Source organism: Mixophyes fleayi, chromosome 1 (genome assembly GCF_038048845.1).
Source record: "Mixophyes fleayi isolate aMixFle1 chromosome 1, aMixFle1.hap1, whole genome shotgun sequence".
In the NCBI taxonomy this organism is placed as follows: domain Eukaryota; kingdom Metazoa; phylum Chordata; class Amphibia; order Anura; family Limnodynastidae; genus Mixophyes; species Mixophyes fleayi.
Window position 1 is genome coordinate 336,573,437 of NC_134402.1, and position 16,189 is coordinate 336,589,625.

Consider the following 16,189-nt stretch of genomic DNA (forward strand, 5'->3'; position numbering starts at 1 on the left):
CTTTGTGAGGTTTTACAGTAATTAGTCAGCCTTTATTTCTCATAACTGTCAATGTGACTATCTCTCTAGGGTTCCCTGCACTCTATGCTTTGGCTGTCTCTAAAAAGAGCATGAAAGCTGTGACTCTCCTTGAACTGGGTGGACGTCGCTCCTGCCATGGTAGCAAATACAGTCCTGCGGGGTGGCTCCTGCTCTCCAGATATACGGTGCGGGCATTCATAAATGAAACCTGGGACTGTGACATCAACACAGGTAGTAAAATGGAAGCAACAAGTGCTGGAGAATGAGGAAAAGAGCCTGTTCGTTGTATTAACATTTGTTTGTTACTTCAGATAAGAGGTTGTCATGGTCTCAAGCGATAGCAGGTCTTTACGATGCGAATCCTAGGATCTGTACAGTTTAGCGATACTCCAACAGGGCGCGGAGTCGAACGAGCAGACGGTGTTCACCAGGAACCACCGCAAAGCAGTATAGTCTTAGCTGCGTCTGCTCACAGGTCACGGCCCCTGCTAGAGTACTGAGCGAGACCCTCTTGGGAAGTCAGGAGACAAAGGGGCAGTTCAATTACCGGAACAGCTGAAGGAACGTCAGCTCCGTAGACCGAGGATGGATCTGCAGGTATTAGTTGGAGCGTAAGCTCTGAAGACAAGCAGACAGGATAGCAGGTGCTTGGTTGGAGTGTCGGCTCTGTAGACAAGTAGAATAGCAGGTACTTGATTGGAGCATAAGCTCTGTAGACAAGTAGAGTAGCAGGTACTTGATTGGAGCATAAGCTCTGCAGACAAGGTAGACAGGATAGAGAGCAGCCACGTCTAGGCACCAAAAGGTAACTGAGGAACAGGCACTGAGTATTTAGAGGAAGTGCCTTTTGTATTTAGCGCCAAGATTGCCTGGCCAATAGGGATGCAGGCAGAGGTTTTACAAGTTGCGGGTCTGCGCATGCGCAGACCCGAATCCAAGATGGCGGCGCCCGGGACAGAGCGGACCGCCAGAGTCAGGTAATTTAGCCGGGTGAGCCGTCCGATACCCCGGCGAGTGACAGAGGTGTTTTATCGCCCAATTTATTTGTTTTTTATTTTATTTTCAAATGATTAATTGGTCACAGACCTGTTAATTTAGCTTTAGGTTAAGGATCATTCGAGGAACCATTAATGGTGTTCTAAGTTCACTGTATTGGCGGTTACCACATGAGGATTTATAACTTTTTTTCTTATTTGTAACTGTGTTTTATTTTTTAAATAATTATTTATTTATTTTTTACTCTTAAAGGGTGGGACTGTGTCAGGTGGATGTTTTTTTTTCCAACTTTCCCTTTGACTTTGCTGTCCTCCTTCAGCTTATGAAAACTATTTCTGGAAGGGGTGCATGCCCGGAGGAGAAGAAGGCTTATGCAAAGTGTGTGTGGGCTGGGAGGAGGGTGGCAGAGTCAACGGGAGGTGTGCAGCCAATCATGACGAGCGTTATTATGGCAACATGGGCGCCCTCAGGTAAGTGAATGATGAAAGGATATAGGCCAGCAATGGCTAGGACACAAACTAGACTCACATATATAATACCTCTTTGTACAATGTTTTTTTTTCCATGCCCAATGTTTAGCAAGCGGGAGAACATATTTCAAAAGTGGTATATTTTTAGGGCTATGTGGCGGTTGGATTCAGCTATTGTAAATGAGAGATTTAACAAATTATATACAATCCTAGGTAAATGTATACAGAAACTTTTCATTCAATATCTGTTGATCAGACAAGTCCCCAAACACTGTTCAGTCACTAGTAGTTGCTGAAGTGTCATCTGTGTATGTTTCTAAAAGAGTTTTTAGGTCAATAACTATAACACAATTCAGTGTACTTTAAAATTACATTAATTAACAGAATATTGCAAGATGAGCTTTGTACAAGGCATAGATACACAAAAATGGTGGAAATACATCTCCTGATGGCAACTACCCTGTTATGGCAGGTCCCGTACTACCATGACGAGAACACTTTTTCCTGCTTTTATCTTGTGAAATGTCAGTGCATATAGTGTACAGTCATGGGCAAAAGTTTTGAGAAAGACACAAATATTAGTTTTCACAAAGTTTGCTCCTTCAGTGTTTTAAGACCTTTTTATCAGATGTTGCTATGGTATACTGAAGTAAAATTACACGCATTTCATAAGTATCAAAGGCTTTTTTTGACAATTACATTAAATTTATGCAAAGAGTCAATATTTGCAGTGTTGACCCTTCTCTTTGAAGGCCTCTGCAATTCTCCCTGTCATGCTCTCAATCAACTTCTGGGCCACATACTGACCGTTGGCCGCCTATTCTTGCCTAATCAGTGCTTGGAGTTTGTCAGAATTTATGGGTTTTTGTTTGTCCACACACCTCTTGAGGATTGACCACAAGTTCTCAACGGGATTAAGATCAGGGGAGTTTCCTGGCCATGGACCCACAATTGTTTTGATCCCCAAGCCACTTAGTTATCACTTTTGCCTTATGGCAAGGTGCTTCATCATGCTGGAAAAGGCATTGTTCGTCACCAAACTGTTCTTGGATGGTTAGGAGAAGTTGCTCTTGGAGGATGTTTTGGTACCATTCTTTATTCATGGCTGTGTTATTAGGCAAATTTGTGAGTGAGCCCACTTCCTTGGCTGAGAAGCAGCCCCACACATGGTCTCAGGATGCTTTACTGTTGGCATGACACAGGACTGATGGTAGCGCTCACCTTTCCTTCTCTGGACAAGCGTTTTCCCAGATGCCCCAAACAATCTGAAAGGACATTCATCAGAAAAAATGACTTTACCCCAGTCGTCAGCATTCAAATCGCTGTACCTTTTGCAGAATATCAGTCTGTCCCTGATGTTTTTCTTGAAAAGAAGTGGCTTCTTTGCTGGCCTTCTTGACACCAGGTCACCCTCCAAAAGTCTTTGCCTCACTGTGCATGCAGATGCACTCACACCTGCTTGCTGCCATTCCTGAGCAAGCTCTGCCCTGATGGTGCTCCGATCCCGCAGCTGAATCATTTTTAGGAGACAGTCCTGGTGTTTGCTGGATGTTCTTGGGTGCCCTGAAGCCTTCTTCAAAACTAATGAACTCTCCTTGAAGTTCTTGATAATCCGATAAATGGTTGATTTAGGTGCAATCTTACAAGCAGCAATATCCTTGCCTGTGAAGCCCTTTTTGTGCAAAGCAATGATGAAAGCACATGTTTCCTTGCAGATAACCATGGTTAACCGAGAAAGAACAATGATTTCAAGCACCACCCTCCTTTTAAAGCTTCCAGTCTGTTATTCTAACTCAATCAGCATGACAGAGTGATCTCCAGCCTTGTCCTCGTCAATACTCTCACCTGTGTCAGCTGGTCCTTTTGTTGCAGGGCTGAAATGCAATGGAAATATTGTTTTGGGGATAAAGTTCATTGTCATGGCAAAGAGGGACATTGAAATTAATTGCAATTCATCTGATCACTCTTCATGACATTCTGGAGTATATGCAAATTGGCATAATAAAAACTGAGGCAGCAGACTGTGAAAAATAATATTTGTGTCATTCTCAAAACTTTTGGCAATGACTGTAAATGTTGCAACTATGTTGTTGCACTCCTATGACGTGAGAATTTAAACCCATGCTTCTCAGGGTGTACCAGCAAAAGGAATATGTCTGGTGAATACTATGCAAATTTTTAAAAAAATTGAAAAAGAAAACTTTCTTGCCTGTGACAGGATGAGCTTGCAATGTCACCCCATCCTTTTGCATTTTTCTCAGTGGTTTTATTGATTTTTTTTTTCTTGGGGCTCCCATTTGGCATCCGTAACTTGCCATTAGTGACCACTCCTAGTGGTGTTACACGACCACCAGACACTCACCAACTGCAAGTGCCATCTGCACACTAGTTCTAGGAGAGTAGTCGCTGCCATCACCAGCCTCTTCCACTGGCACCTGGAGCCTTTTAGCCACTTTACTGGTGACCATGGTGGTTCCTCCAGACAGTATACTCTTCTCTATAGGTCACGGGATTACAGCAGATAACAGGCGTTGTGCAGGATCATGTAGAAAAATTGGTGTTTATTGCTCCTCTACAGCCCTTACAAAGACTGTTACAGATCACTATTTGGTAGTGATGGTCACCTAGGAGTACAAGACTCTCAGAATACAGCAACATGAAAGCTTTTATATCAAGCCAAAACCAACCAACACCCATGTCATACATTCAAACAAATACTGCACCCATCGTAGTGCATGTTTGAGCAGTGTGACCAATCAGGGAGAGGGGCTGGTCTGCACTGAGCCAACCAATCAGGACTACATTTGACTGAGCCTATGGACAGGTACTTTATGCTCATGCCCAGTTCATTTCGTGCCCTGGCTTTGCAAGAAGACAGACCTCTTCCTTTACATCTCAAGAGAGGAATATCACATTTAATGTTTAGCATTATTGGGTAGCTCTGGCCACATGGAGCAAAGCTACAATCTGAAATTTGGATTTAAACACAATTTACAGTAACTTGTGATTTCCAAATCTGCATCATTAGGACAGTTTTCCTATTATCTCTACAAGACACACATGAGAGACACACACACAGGCAGGAGATCCCCTGCTAGCTCTGCAAGCAAATGAATGTTGTCAAGATGATGCCTTCCCCCAATTTAGATCAGGACAGATGCTAGTTTACATGTAATTTGCTATTTCAGAGTTACACAACATGCTGCCTCCAAAAGGGCAGTAACTTCATACACTTATTACATCACAATACAGTAATATACACCAAGCACACTGCAATGATAATAGAAGTAAATTTATGCTATAGATTATTTCTTCCTATTTTCCTTTGGAGGAAGGTAGATTCGGCCACAATGACAAATACACTTTTATAAATGTACTTAAGTGAATCTATTGCATAAAATTGGCATTTAAGCCTTAAGAGTCTATCCAAGGCTAGGTACACACTACAGAAATTTCCAACCAATGTGTTATAACTAATGATTTTACCTACAATACACAATTTACCTTCTGATCTGTGCTCTTCATCTGGGCCAAGAGCAGTGTAGTCGGTCATTCCTGTATAACACACAAAATATATTTTGACTTTTCCACAATGTCATTATACATTTCGTTAGCTTCTGTGACTCTGAAACGAAATATTCACTCTCAGAACGAATGGACGAGTTAATCCACCAACAGCACTCTCTACATTTAACATCACAGACACAGTGATGGGTTTCTAATCTCTCTCTGGGCAGACAGTCGTGTGAGTGCATACACACTGCAGGATCGGAAGGTGGTTGGAACGAGATTTTTAAACAAAATGAGCAATCAAATGAAATGACAACTCGTTCTTTGGAACGACTGTCGTTCATAGTGCAAGTAAACACACTGATGAAATATTGGGCCGAACGGTTGTTTATCTGGTATTTGGCCTGTTAATTGGCTGCAAAACCTGTAGTGTGTACCCAACCTTAGAGTAAGAACCGCTAAAGATCAATTATGTTACCATAAGTTTTTCTAAAGGTAATTATATCATCCTAGGTGTTTAGTTGGAGATCCAGATGGCCGCAGTTATGGAGATGTTGCATTTTTGGAGCATCACTCTCTGCAAGATAACATTGCAAGTAAGAATCTTTCCAAGCCAACTTTAAGCATTGTGTGACCTTGTTCTTTTACTAATGGGCCTTTGAAGTACAGTGTAGAACCTGTACAATAATCTCCCTGCATTTTAGGCATTATTCTTACCCTATTCTCAGACATCCGTTCACACATCTTATGTGTTTCCTTCTAGATCTGGAGAGCTCTGGTTGGGCTTCTGGTGTTAGCATCTCAGACTTTGAGCTCCTGTGTCCAAATGGTGAAAGATTTCCACTAACAGAATGGAGCTCCTGTAACCTGGGTGTCATCCCACCCAATGTAGTGATGACTCGTCCTGTAATTGCAGCCAAGATCTACGACTTCTTAAAGAAATCCCAGGTAAGTCAGGGCAATAAGGATGGAGGAATGAAGACCATAAGAAGCAGGTTCAGCCTGATCAGCTTTCTGATGCTTATTGGTATGATGCCCTCTCAGATTTTTCTTTGCTCTCACACACTTCAATGTTGTTGCCAAACAGGCTGAGTAGCAGAAGTATTTAAAACAATGGACAGTGTGTGAGGAACGCTGTCTCTTATACACATTGTATTCTTTTCATAGGACTATCTGAGATCTGGTGATGACTCTTCATTTCAGCTCTTCAAATCATTGCAAGCCTATGGAGAGGGTGATCTGCTCTTTAAGGATTCAACATCTTGCCTCCTCCCAGCTGGTCATTATGGGCTCCAAGACATACTAGGAGAAAGTTTCATGGAGCTTGCAGACTCTGTGTTTGCCTGTACAGCTACAGGTACTTCTGATGTCCTGGTACTTCTGTACTTGTGCAGTTACTTGGTGAATCTAGTATATATTGCAACAACAGAAACACAAATCCTGTTTTGTGACATCATGCACCCACTCTTGTTATTAAGTTAATATATAAATAATGATGAACCGATCAGTATTTTAAGAGAAAAACATAAAACTTGAAATAAATAATGGGGCTGATCATAAAGTGGACTGGACATTGATGACATGTATCTACTGCTTCCACAATGCACATCTTCAGGATTTCCATGTCGGTCAATTGAAAAGTTTCAATGTTTCTATAGAGCAATGATAGACTATTTTAGGGCTCTTTGCACTAATCTGAAGAAAACTTAGATTAGGAATAATGTAACCTTTAATGAATATAAAACATTGCAAGAGTTCACTTTGGACACATCAAATTGGCAGATAAAGGGGGTGGGGTGGTCATCCAGGATGGACTACCTCACAGAAGCATATCATCAGCTTGGCAATACTAAATTTCTATGATAAGTTTACATTTAACCCAAACACTGATTTTCAGAAAAAAAATAAAAAAATATTTACTTGAATGGAGGAGTAATCTTGCAATATGAGTGGCACTTTTTGTTTAGCACACATCCTGTAATCTCTACATATTATCACCTCCTGAAAATACACAAAGCACTTAGTCCCCAAGGAGAATATCAGTTAATTTATCATCTAATATAGATTATTCTTTAAAGTAACTACACTACAATCAAATGTAAAATACATTGTGCACCTTTTAAATAATATCAGAGATATTGTATAGAAAGATACATACATTTCTGTCACATGGAACATTGAGACACTGTACACTATGGGCATATTGTCTGTTAAAAGATTTCTGTATGTATGATGTGGATATGAGTGAACACAAAAACAATTTATTTTGTATTCTACCACATAAATTCACACTGTCACATAATTATTTAATGTTTGATTCCACATTTTATTTACAAGCGTTTGGCACAGCAATGGGCACTAGAATCACCCTGAACTTTGCAAACATTGACATAGGGTCGTTTCAGTAGAAATCTATTTGGAACAATTAATCTAATGCTTTATAGGTGGTTTATAAATTATCTTTTCTTTATTTGGTGGGATACACACATAGTTAATCACTTTATTTCATATTTCAATAGCAATATTTATCATTTAAAATTCATGTGCACATAGCACCGCACGCATCACATTTCTAGATTGCGCCCCTTTGTGAAGGGCGATCAGATGCTTACATTGGCATTCTGTAAAGCTGGGTACACACTACAGAATTTTCCACCAGCTTTTTATGCCGATCGATTTTACATCCGATTGATGGTACGACCGCTGGGTCCATGGACTGCATACACACTAACCTTGTTTTAGACGATAAAGGAAAGAGCGGCCGTCCTGTTAGCGACTTTTTACAACCATGTTGTCACAAGCAAGGATTTTAACTTCGTACACACTGAAGCAACATTGGTCGCATCGGTCGGAAGTTTATACACGCTACACAACGGAAAGGACATTAGAACGAAAATATTGAACTGGACGACCAGCCAAAGGAGGCGACAATTGTCCATTTGGGCAGACTTTCGACCATCGTGTCACTACACACACTGACCCGACTTCCGAACAAGCAGTCGTATGTCGGCTGGTTGAACCGATTATTGGACAAAAACCCTGTAGTGTGTGTGCCCAGCTTAAGGATGTGGACTGTAACTATTACTTGTGTCCACTATAAATAATGGAAATTAAATATCCCAACGGGGCAGCTAATTAGAATAAAGGGACTTTGTTCCACAAATGAGACCTTCTCCAAACTGGTGGAGAATATATTAAAATCCTTTAGTTAAAATAGATATTCACATGATTCACTACAAATAGCAGTAAATGAAGTGAATGAAATTGATAGAAATCCTTTATTGGTACAAAAAAAGATGCAGATGGACGATTAGCTTTCCAAAGCACTATCGTTGATCAAGATTTTTAAACTGAACTGAAAATCTCATTCAGTAATGGAACAATGTCGTTCCAATTCAGCAGTGTGTATAAATTCATGATCAGGACCTCCATAGAGTTTACAAACTCATGGGGGTATATTTACTAAACTGTGGGTTTGAAAAAGTGGAGATTTTGCCTATAGCAACCAATCACAGCTAGAATCTGATTGGTTACTGTAAGCAACATCTCCACTTTTTCAAACCCGCATTTTAGTAAATATACCATATAGTATTTTCAGTCAATGGTTAGGACAGATGAAGAGCACAGATCTGAAGGTAAATCTTGTAAAACATGTTTATTGTGTACACATGAATTGGCATGTTGATTGGGACTTTTTTTTTATCAGTCTTTGGTAAAAATTTGTGTAGTGTGTACCCAGCCTTATTGGCTCATTTTTTTTTTAAAACTTTTTTTTTTAATCTTACCATGTACTATTGATTTCTCTTTCCAGGTATCTTAGATTTCTGCAATACTGATATCTGTGCAGACATGAAGAATTAATTTACATGTCCAAGCAATTGAACAGAGCAAACAAGCCATCTGGTGTCTGAAATGCATTATGAGGTTGTACCTGGACTTGTCTCTTGCAATTGCTATTTGCATGATTTTTTAAGTGTTATTTTAAGTGGTGAATTAACGCTATAGTGGGCCCTGAGGAAAGCTAATGTCATGGCCTCCACTGCATATACTTTCTTTTGCCTGACCCTTCACCGAAACACTCATAATTCACTTACATATAATTTGCATCACTCATTAATGTACACAGCAACCCTCGGACTCCAAGTAATTGCAGTTAACATTAAGATCATCACCAAAAGCTCACTTTATCATTTGTCACACTTGGCCCCTAATATAATCCACCACTCCATATTATCATTTTACTTTTGGAATAGTTTGACAACCACTTTACCATATACTTTTATATTGTTAGTATCACGCTGCACTAACCTAGTTAAAATAAAACACTCACAAGTATGAGCCAGAACAAAACCTGCAAATAATCTAATTGTATATGTTGTACCAATAGGGCATTTTGAATAAAAATGATTGTTTAGTACGATTTTGGATGTTTTTGAGCTCTACATATTACATTTGCTTTGGGTTAAATACATATGGTATGGTCTATGATGTAAGAAAGTGTTTGAAATATACTTAAATACGGTAAGAAGATGAAAGAAGACATCGTTCATTTGTAGATACATTGATAAGAAAATATTTTGTTTCCAATGCAGAATATCCATTTTCCTTTTTTCCTTTTATAGTGGGGCTAGAAGGGGGGGAGGGAGGCAAATGTTAGTCTGGGGGCAAGACTCGAATCAGTAGTCTATTTTAAAAGGAAAAAAATGCAGGTGGCCCATTGACCCAGCCCAAGTTAGCCCACTATGGTATTAAAAGCTATTCCCAAGCCGCAAACTGTAAGAAAGGTATAGTTGGCAATAAACTTTTATGGAATATCGTAATAAAAACAGTGATACAGGAAATAATAATAGTAAATGGTATAAACACACAAATTGTCCTGGCGCAATGGAACAGATCTCCAACAAGCAATTGAATATTCACTTGGTGAAGAAACAGCCAAAGCACACCCACTGCTGAAAAGACTTGTGGAGTCTCAAATGTTTAAGCACAAAAAGATATATAGAAACAGCGCTGAGTGTGATTCGGCAATCCCTCACCAATACGATAAAACATGGTAAATGATTAAAATAACACTTTATTTGGCATGTGCATAAACCGATTAACACATTAACCCTAAAATGACCAGCTGGTAACAGTATCAAGGTGTTAACAATAAGCTCTAGTGAGTCGGCGCTCTGTGATTGTCCAACACGGAGTGAATGAATATTATATGGCCAATAAATCACTCCTATAAAAACTCTGACTCAAAAATGTCTCATAAGCTCAAACTGGAGCTGGTAGTAGTCGAACGCAACCTCGTGAGGTACATTGAGCAGGTGTGCCTGGTAAATGATAAATACTTGTGCATATACGGATCAAAAGGGTGTCTATATAAGTTGATGACGTAACTCAGTCCAACAAACTAAGATTGCTCAAAAGTAGTTGCTAATAATCTTCAATAAATAGAGACAGTTGTAACAGTTCATCCAGTATGAATAAACAAGTGGAACCAATAGAATATCCAATCAATCAAACCCAATCCAGGGTCTCTTGGAAGTGAACAAGTCAATCTCTATATGGGAAAATAGTGTGACAACTTCATCCGGTAGTTAGCAAACATGCAATACTATACCGTGATGAGATGAATCCACGAGATTGTCCTGTTGAGTTATGCAGTTACTTCACCAACGGGCAATTGAAGCTTAGATGTCTCGATAGCAAACCTCTTTAAAAGAGGAAATATGGTCCCGATCCGTGTACACCTATTGTAACACATCCAAGATCATTTCCTATCTGGATGTGTTTTACAATAGGTGTACACGGATCGGGACCATCTTTCCTCTTTTAAAGAGGTTTGCTACACCCCCAAGTGCATTACCACACATCCGAATTTTTTTTTACCACACTCAACTATAAAGGGGGGCCCCATTAATTTGTTGTACCGGGACCCTGAATTCCTCTTGGCAGCCCTGATTGTGCCTACTTAGCTGGGCAAGACAGGAAGAAAGACACTGAAGAATACGAGGAGTCACATTAAACAGGGCTTTTCTTTCCCGTTTATACTGTGCACAAAATTAACAGATTTCTCAAGGGTGTTAGGGAGGTGGATGAGGATAGCAAAAAAAAAAAAAAATTATATATATATATATATATATATATATATATATATATATATATATATATACCTGGCACAATGAAATCTCATTAAGGGGGACTTGAATCAGTACCTGCAGCTTTACTGGCCTGTGAGGTCTCAAGATAGAAAACCAAAGAAAAAAAAATAGACAGTGCTGGAGACTGAAAACACTGACCGCCAAATGCTGAATCCGCGAAGTTTGAATAAACCGGTTGATTTATCTATCAACAATAAAATTAAATATACCTATAAAAACACTAAAATAACAATGATAATATGGACATTACATGAATATTCAGTGCAGTGAATTAAATATCACAAACCAAACAGAGTGTTTAGCACAATGGTTATAGTAAATCTATATGATAGACAATTAATCCTGTGACTGCATAATATACTGAAAGAGGCAGTCTTTTCAGAGGTTATAAACTTGAAAATTCGATCGTTCTCCTATAAATATAGATATCAACAATAAGCTTGGAACTTGAAACAGTCCCTGTGATCACTCAGCTCTATTTGAATTCCAGATAGTTAAATTACTACAATAGGATACAATTATAGCAACAATGTAATTTGAACAATTCAGCTCATAGAGCGAATATGGGAAAATGATCTCCCTCAGCTGCGTGTCAGATAACCATCAGAATAGGCTGGATCTGTATATATCCAGGCGTTTAGCAAAATGTCAAATGCATATAGATACCGTAATTGAAGCCGGTGTCCTCCTGGTGTGTAGCTCCAATCCAGATAGTCGCAGCGGTGTATGTCAGCAATTCAAGGTAAATACTTATACTTTCTCTCTGCAGCCGCCCTTCCGACACGTGCCGAAACAATGAAAAGTATTACTGGCAGCAGATTTTGCTTAATAGATGACATTTGAGATATGGAGGATAGATAACTATTCCAGTTATGTGTATAATTACAGTTGATCTGTTCAGCTTAAAATGTATCCATCATGTAGATCGTTAAAAAACCTAACCTAAATAGTAAAGTCTAAATAAAGCCAAACTGCAGTAAAAAGCTTAACTCACAGACCTCAAAAAGCAAATGACACGTCCTTATTCTATAATGTCATTCATCTATTATAGGCATGTGCACTTTTTCACAGTTAAGCACAAGATGGCTTTGAATGCAGGGATGGGATGCACATTTTTCTGATTGGAGTAAGTGGGTGAATTTGTAGTGCTCCTTGCTGAGCACAAGCTAGGACTGTAATAACGCTGATGTAACTAGGGGAAAATAAATAAAACAAATGAGAATCAGGTAGTGGGCATTGCACACTTATATGCTTCCATCATTTTGTGGACATATAATCCTAGATAAGTCATTTCCAGATTGGTATCCCTTTGGGAAAATGCCCTGGTCAATTATGTGTTATTTCTGTGTATACATGCATGACAACTGGAAAACTGCTATAAGAAGTCATGCAAATAAACTAGTTGTATCCTGAAACCATATTTCTATAACACTGCCCTAAGAAACTAATGCAGAGGATACATTGTAAGATAATTGTTGTTTACCATCTCTATATTTATGGCTTACTTCCTGTATTTTTAAACAAGGTCTTTATATCATCTAGGAAGAATTATTTATCAATTGTGAGCTAGCACTGCACTGAATGAGAAAGCTAGTTCTGAGTGTATAAACAAAATGCCATTAAAGAGAGACACTTTTTAAATAACCTCCCCCACCAAATGAAAATAAGTGCTTTGTTACTTCTGTCTGGCTTCCTTCTACTTTTAAGTTACGGTAAAGTATGTACAAATAAGTTATCTGAACAATACATTAAAATACATTAGTCACACATGGTAGGAGTCCATTAATCATGGTAGTTTCTATATATAATCATATCCCATTCATTTGTTTAAGAGCAATTGGTATTTATTAAAGTTTTATAATTTAAAAAAACAGACTTATCTCAAATTCACAGAAAGTGCAGTGTCCAGAGAACACGTGCTACTTATCACTACCAGCAGATGTTGTCAACCCTCACTCGAGCAACCAGTAAAGTTAGCACACTGAACATGACCACTGTTAAAGAACTGCAGTGTGTGGATGGAAAAGATTCCAGCAACTATATATACACATACACAATACATTATAATATGAGCCTGGCACTAGGTATTCTATTAAGAAAAATACACCAAAACTGCCTTTGTATTTGGATAGAATTTGTACCAGCATTTAATTTTTTTTTTTTTAAAAAAAAATAAGCAAAATCTATATACTGTGGGCAGGAGCTACATTCAGAACCAGTGACACAGATTGAAGCTTTTTACACCAAAAGCAGAACAAAGCTTCCCTCACTGTCACTAGCAGGGCACCAGGCTTTTGAAGGGTGAACAGTAGTAATGAGCTTCAATACCACAGTGGTGTGTGCTTTCAGAGTAGTACTTTTACCCAAAATTCAGAGTGCATTTTAGGAATCTGTGGATTATGTTAGGACTAGCACTGGTAATAGTGGTAGTAAAATATAAGCATCGCTCAAGGCCTAAAACATTAACAGTGCAGTCTCAATAACCGAGCAATTTAATACACAGGAGGGAGCACAAACCTGACATCAATAAACAGCTTATTAACTGGATTACAACTTGATATTACATATGCTAAAATCTGGGTTTCCTTAACATTAAAAATATATACAACACACACACACACATCCTAAATAAGTGCATCAATGCTCTTCTTCACTTTCCAGTGCAGGGTTTAGATGGATTGGCTGTGACCATCTGGGAACAATCTGTAAATAACAAGAACATGATTTCATTCTCATAAGACAATAATATTACTTTAAGATCTCTACAACATCCTTTAATCTTTTTTTTACTGAAAGATAGGACATATTATAGGTGTAATTTCCTAACACCAATCAATGGCCTTTATTATAAAAAGTATAGAAGTAGTGACGTCCATCAGTCTTTCATTAACTTAATTCAGCGGCTACTGAGCCTCTTTCCAGGGCTTCCTCCTCCAATAAATAGTTTTCTAGGTCCATCAGTTTCTGTAGCAGAAGTGCATCTAGTTGCACCCCCTGCATGGCAGCTTTCCGCCCCCGCTTGCAGCTAGTCACGACTTTAACTTTGCCCTTTGCTCTCCTCAGTCTGGGGACTGTACAGTCTCGAAATTCTAAGATACGTTTCCTTTTTTGCTGGGAAACAGACACTAAGATACCATTCTTCTCTTTGGGCTCTTCAAATATTGTTTCAAGGCTCCTGTACAGAGAACAATAGAAGTGAAATATGAGACATGTATAGAAAGCATAGGCTAAACAACAAAAGCACAGACCATGTATGACATGAGAAATCTGCACATGCAAACAATACAATAGAAGCCAGCTGGATCCAGAACACCCATGAGCTAGTTGGAAAGTAAGGAAACCTACTCCAGTCACCATAGTCTACTATGACTGAAATTTGGATAGGAAAATGTCACGCAAACACACCCCATGAAAGTGGACTTGGCATTTAATGACTACTGAATACGATGTTGGCAGTAGCTCTATATACAGGTGGTCTATAGTTTAGTATATTTTTCTTTATACAGTAGTAAGTTTGTTTTTTAGATTAATTACTGAAACTGTTCATCTTGCACTTTCCTGACCAGGTAAAGCACTGCTATATGAATCAAACCCTGTAGAAAGGATTAAACAGATAAGGGATGTGCCTGGTCAAATTATTTGCTAGAATGGGGAAATTCCAAAGACATCCACTCAATTACAACCTCACTCCTTGTGCAAAAACTTCCTTTGAGAAAATCACATTTATGTGGACGAAACACATCATTACTTTAATAACGTGCATCCCAGGTTGGGTCCAATAAGCAGGTAATAGTCATCCTGATCTGTACTACTAACCGTGGATACATACACAAGGAGGAACTGGATCTTCTGACAACCATGTGGGTCTGATATGCGGACCAATCCAGAGTTCCCGATCGCGAGTTGCTTTTTGGCTGTGTGGACAGTGTAGCTGTTCCGGAGTTTCTTCCATTCTCAATCAGGTGAGACGGTTCTTAATATACTCTCAAGCGAGAAACTACCAACTATTTATGTTTAGATTAAGTCCTGAAAGGTGTTTGAACGTGATCATAATTATAAAAACACAAATAGATTATCTACATATACTCCATCAATCAGTGAACTGGTCATTCACTTTGGAGTACAAATCTTCATTGTTTGACAGCGTTATGTATGAGATCTGGATCTGTGCACTTATTATGTAACTGAACTTGAGGAATCTTTACGCTCATAAAATGTTTTATAAAACTTGCTTCTTTGATAGACCTGTGTTACCTGGAAGATACACGTATAATTGATATTATAATTACCTGAGAAGTTGTGTGTGTGTGTGTGTGTGTGTGTGTTTTATTTAAACTGGAACAAAACTAAGTCCTATTCATGCAGATATATATTTTTTAATTATATATTCTAACTGGCCCTATGGCAGACCCTTTGTTGTATTCTTGACATGGTTATTTTTTTAGGGATTGGCACTCCTATGATGGGGAGCGACACAAGACTATATATCTGGACAATAATTAATCACTGGAGTATGAGTGCATAATCGTATTTTTTCATTTATCTTTGTGCATAAACGTCTGAACAAACAACTTATGTTGTTCAAACAGTACAGAAAGCAGAGTTTCATACATTAAGTGAGCAGACTAGGTCAGGGAGAGGGATAAAAATAACAGGAGAATAAGGTTCTCGTTTGATCCAGGCAAAGTCAGAGCCTTTAATAGATCCAAGCAGGAGAGCTTACTGGAACAAATCACCGTTTATAGCAAACTCCAAACCTCCCATTACCTTACTGCTGGGTGTACATGCTCCAATATTGCAGACAATTGGCCTGATACTGCAGCATGGTATAGACCAAATATAACTCAAATGCCTGGTAATAATTATGAAAATTAAAAAGATCATTGCTGGGCTTGCTCTTAAATGAGATTGATGATGGCAGAAGGCCTCTATCCACCCTTATGTGTGGTCCAACCACAGAGCCTCAAGCAAGAGGATCTACTGGATTGTGGCTGGCTTTAGTACGTTTGCTTCGACCATAATAATGAGAATGCCAATAAA

General features: G+C 38.8%; 2 protein-coding genes across 5 annotated transcripts in view; one reads left to right on the top strand and one right to left on the bottom strand.

The window, feature by feature from the left end:
- Positions 1 to 9,414, top strand: part of LOC142160428 (serotransferrin-like) — a 41,945-nt gene extending 32,531 nt beyond the window's left edge. For all 4 annotated transcript variants that reach the window (XM_075215323.1, XM_075215336.1, XM_075215329.1 and 1 more), the window contains 6 exons: positions 70 to 252; positions 1,337 to 1,487; positions 5,511 to 5,593; positions 5,761 to 5,945; positions 6,165 to 6,354; positions 8,809 to 9,414. In XM_075215323.1, coding sequence (XP_075071424.1) covers positions 70 to 252; positions 1,337 to 1,487; positions 5,511 to 5,593; positions 5,761 to 5,945; positions 6,165 to 6,354; positions 8,809 to 8,858 — 842 coding nt within the window. In that variant the 3' untranslated portion in view covers positions 8,859 to 9,414. The remainder of the gene's footprint in view (positions 1 to 69; positions 253 to 1,336; positions 1,488 to 5,510; positions 5,594 to 5,760; positions 5,946 to 6,164; positions 6,355 to 8,808) is intronic.
- A 3,903-nt stretch (positions 9,415 to 13,317) lies between these two features.
- The window catches only part of PRR14L (proline rich 14 like), a 29,102-nt gene continuing 26,230 nt past the window's right edge, over positions 13,318 to 16,189 (bottom strand). The window contains exon 9 of the mRNA XM_075215346.1: positions 13,318 to 14,324. Within this exon, the coding sequence (XP_075071447.1) occupies positions 14,036 to 14,324 (289 nt within the window). The 3' untranslated portion in view covers positions 13,318 to 14,035. The remainder of the gene's footprint in view (positions 14,325 to 16,189) is intronic.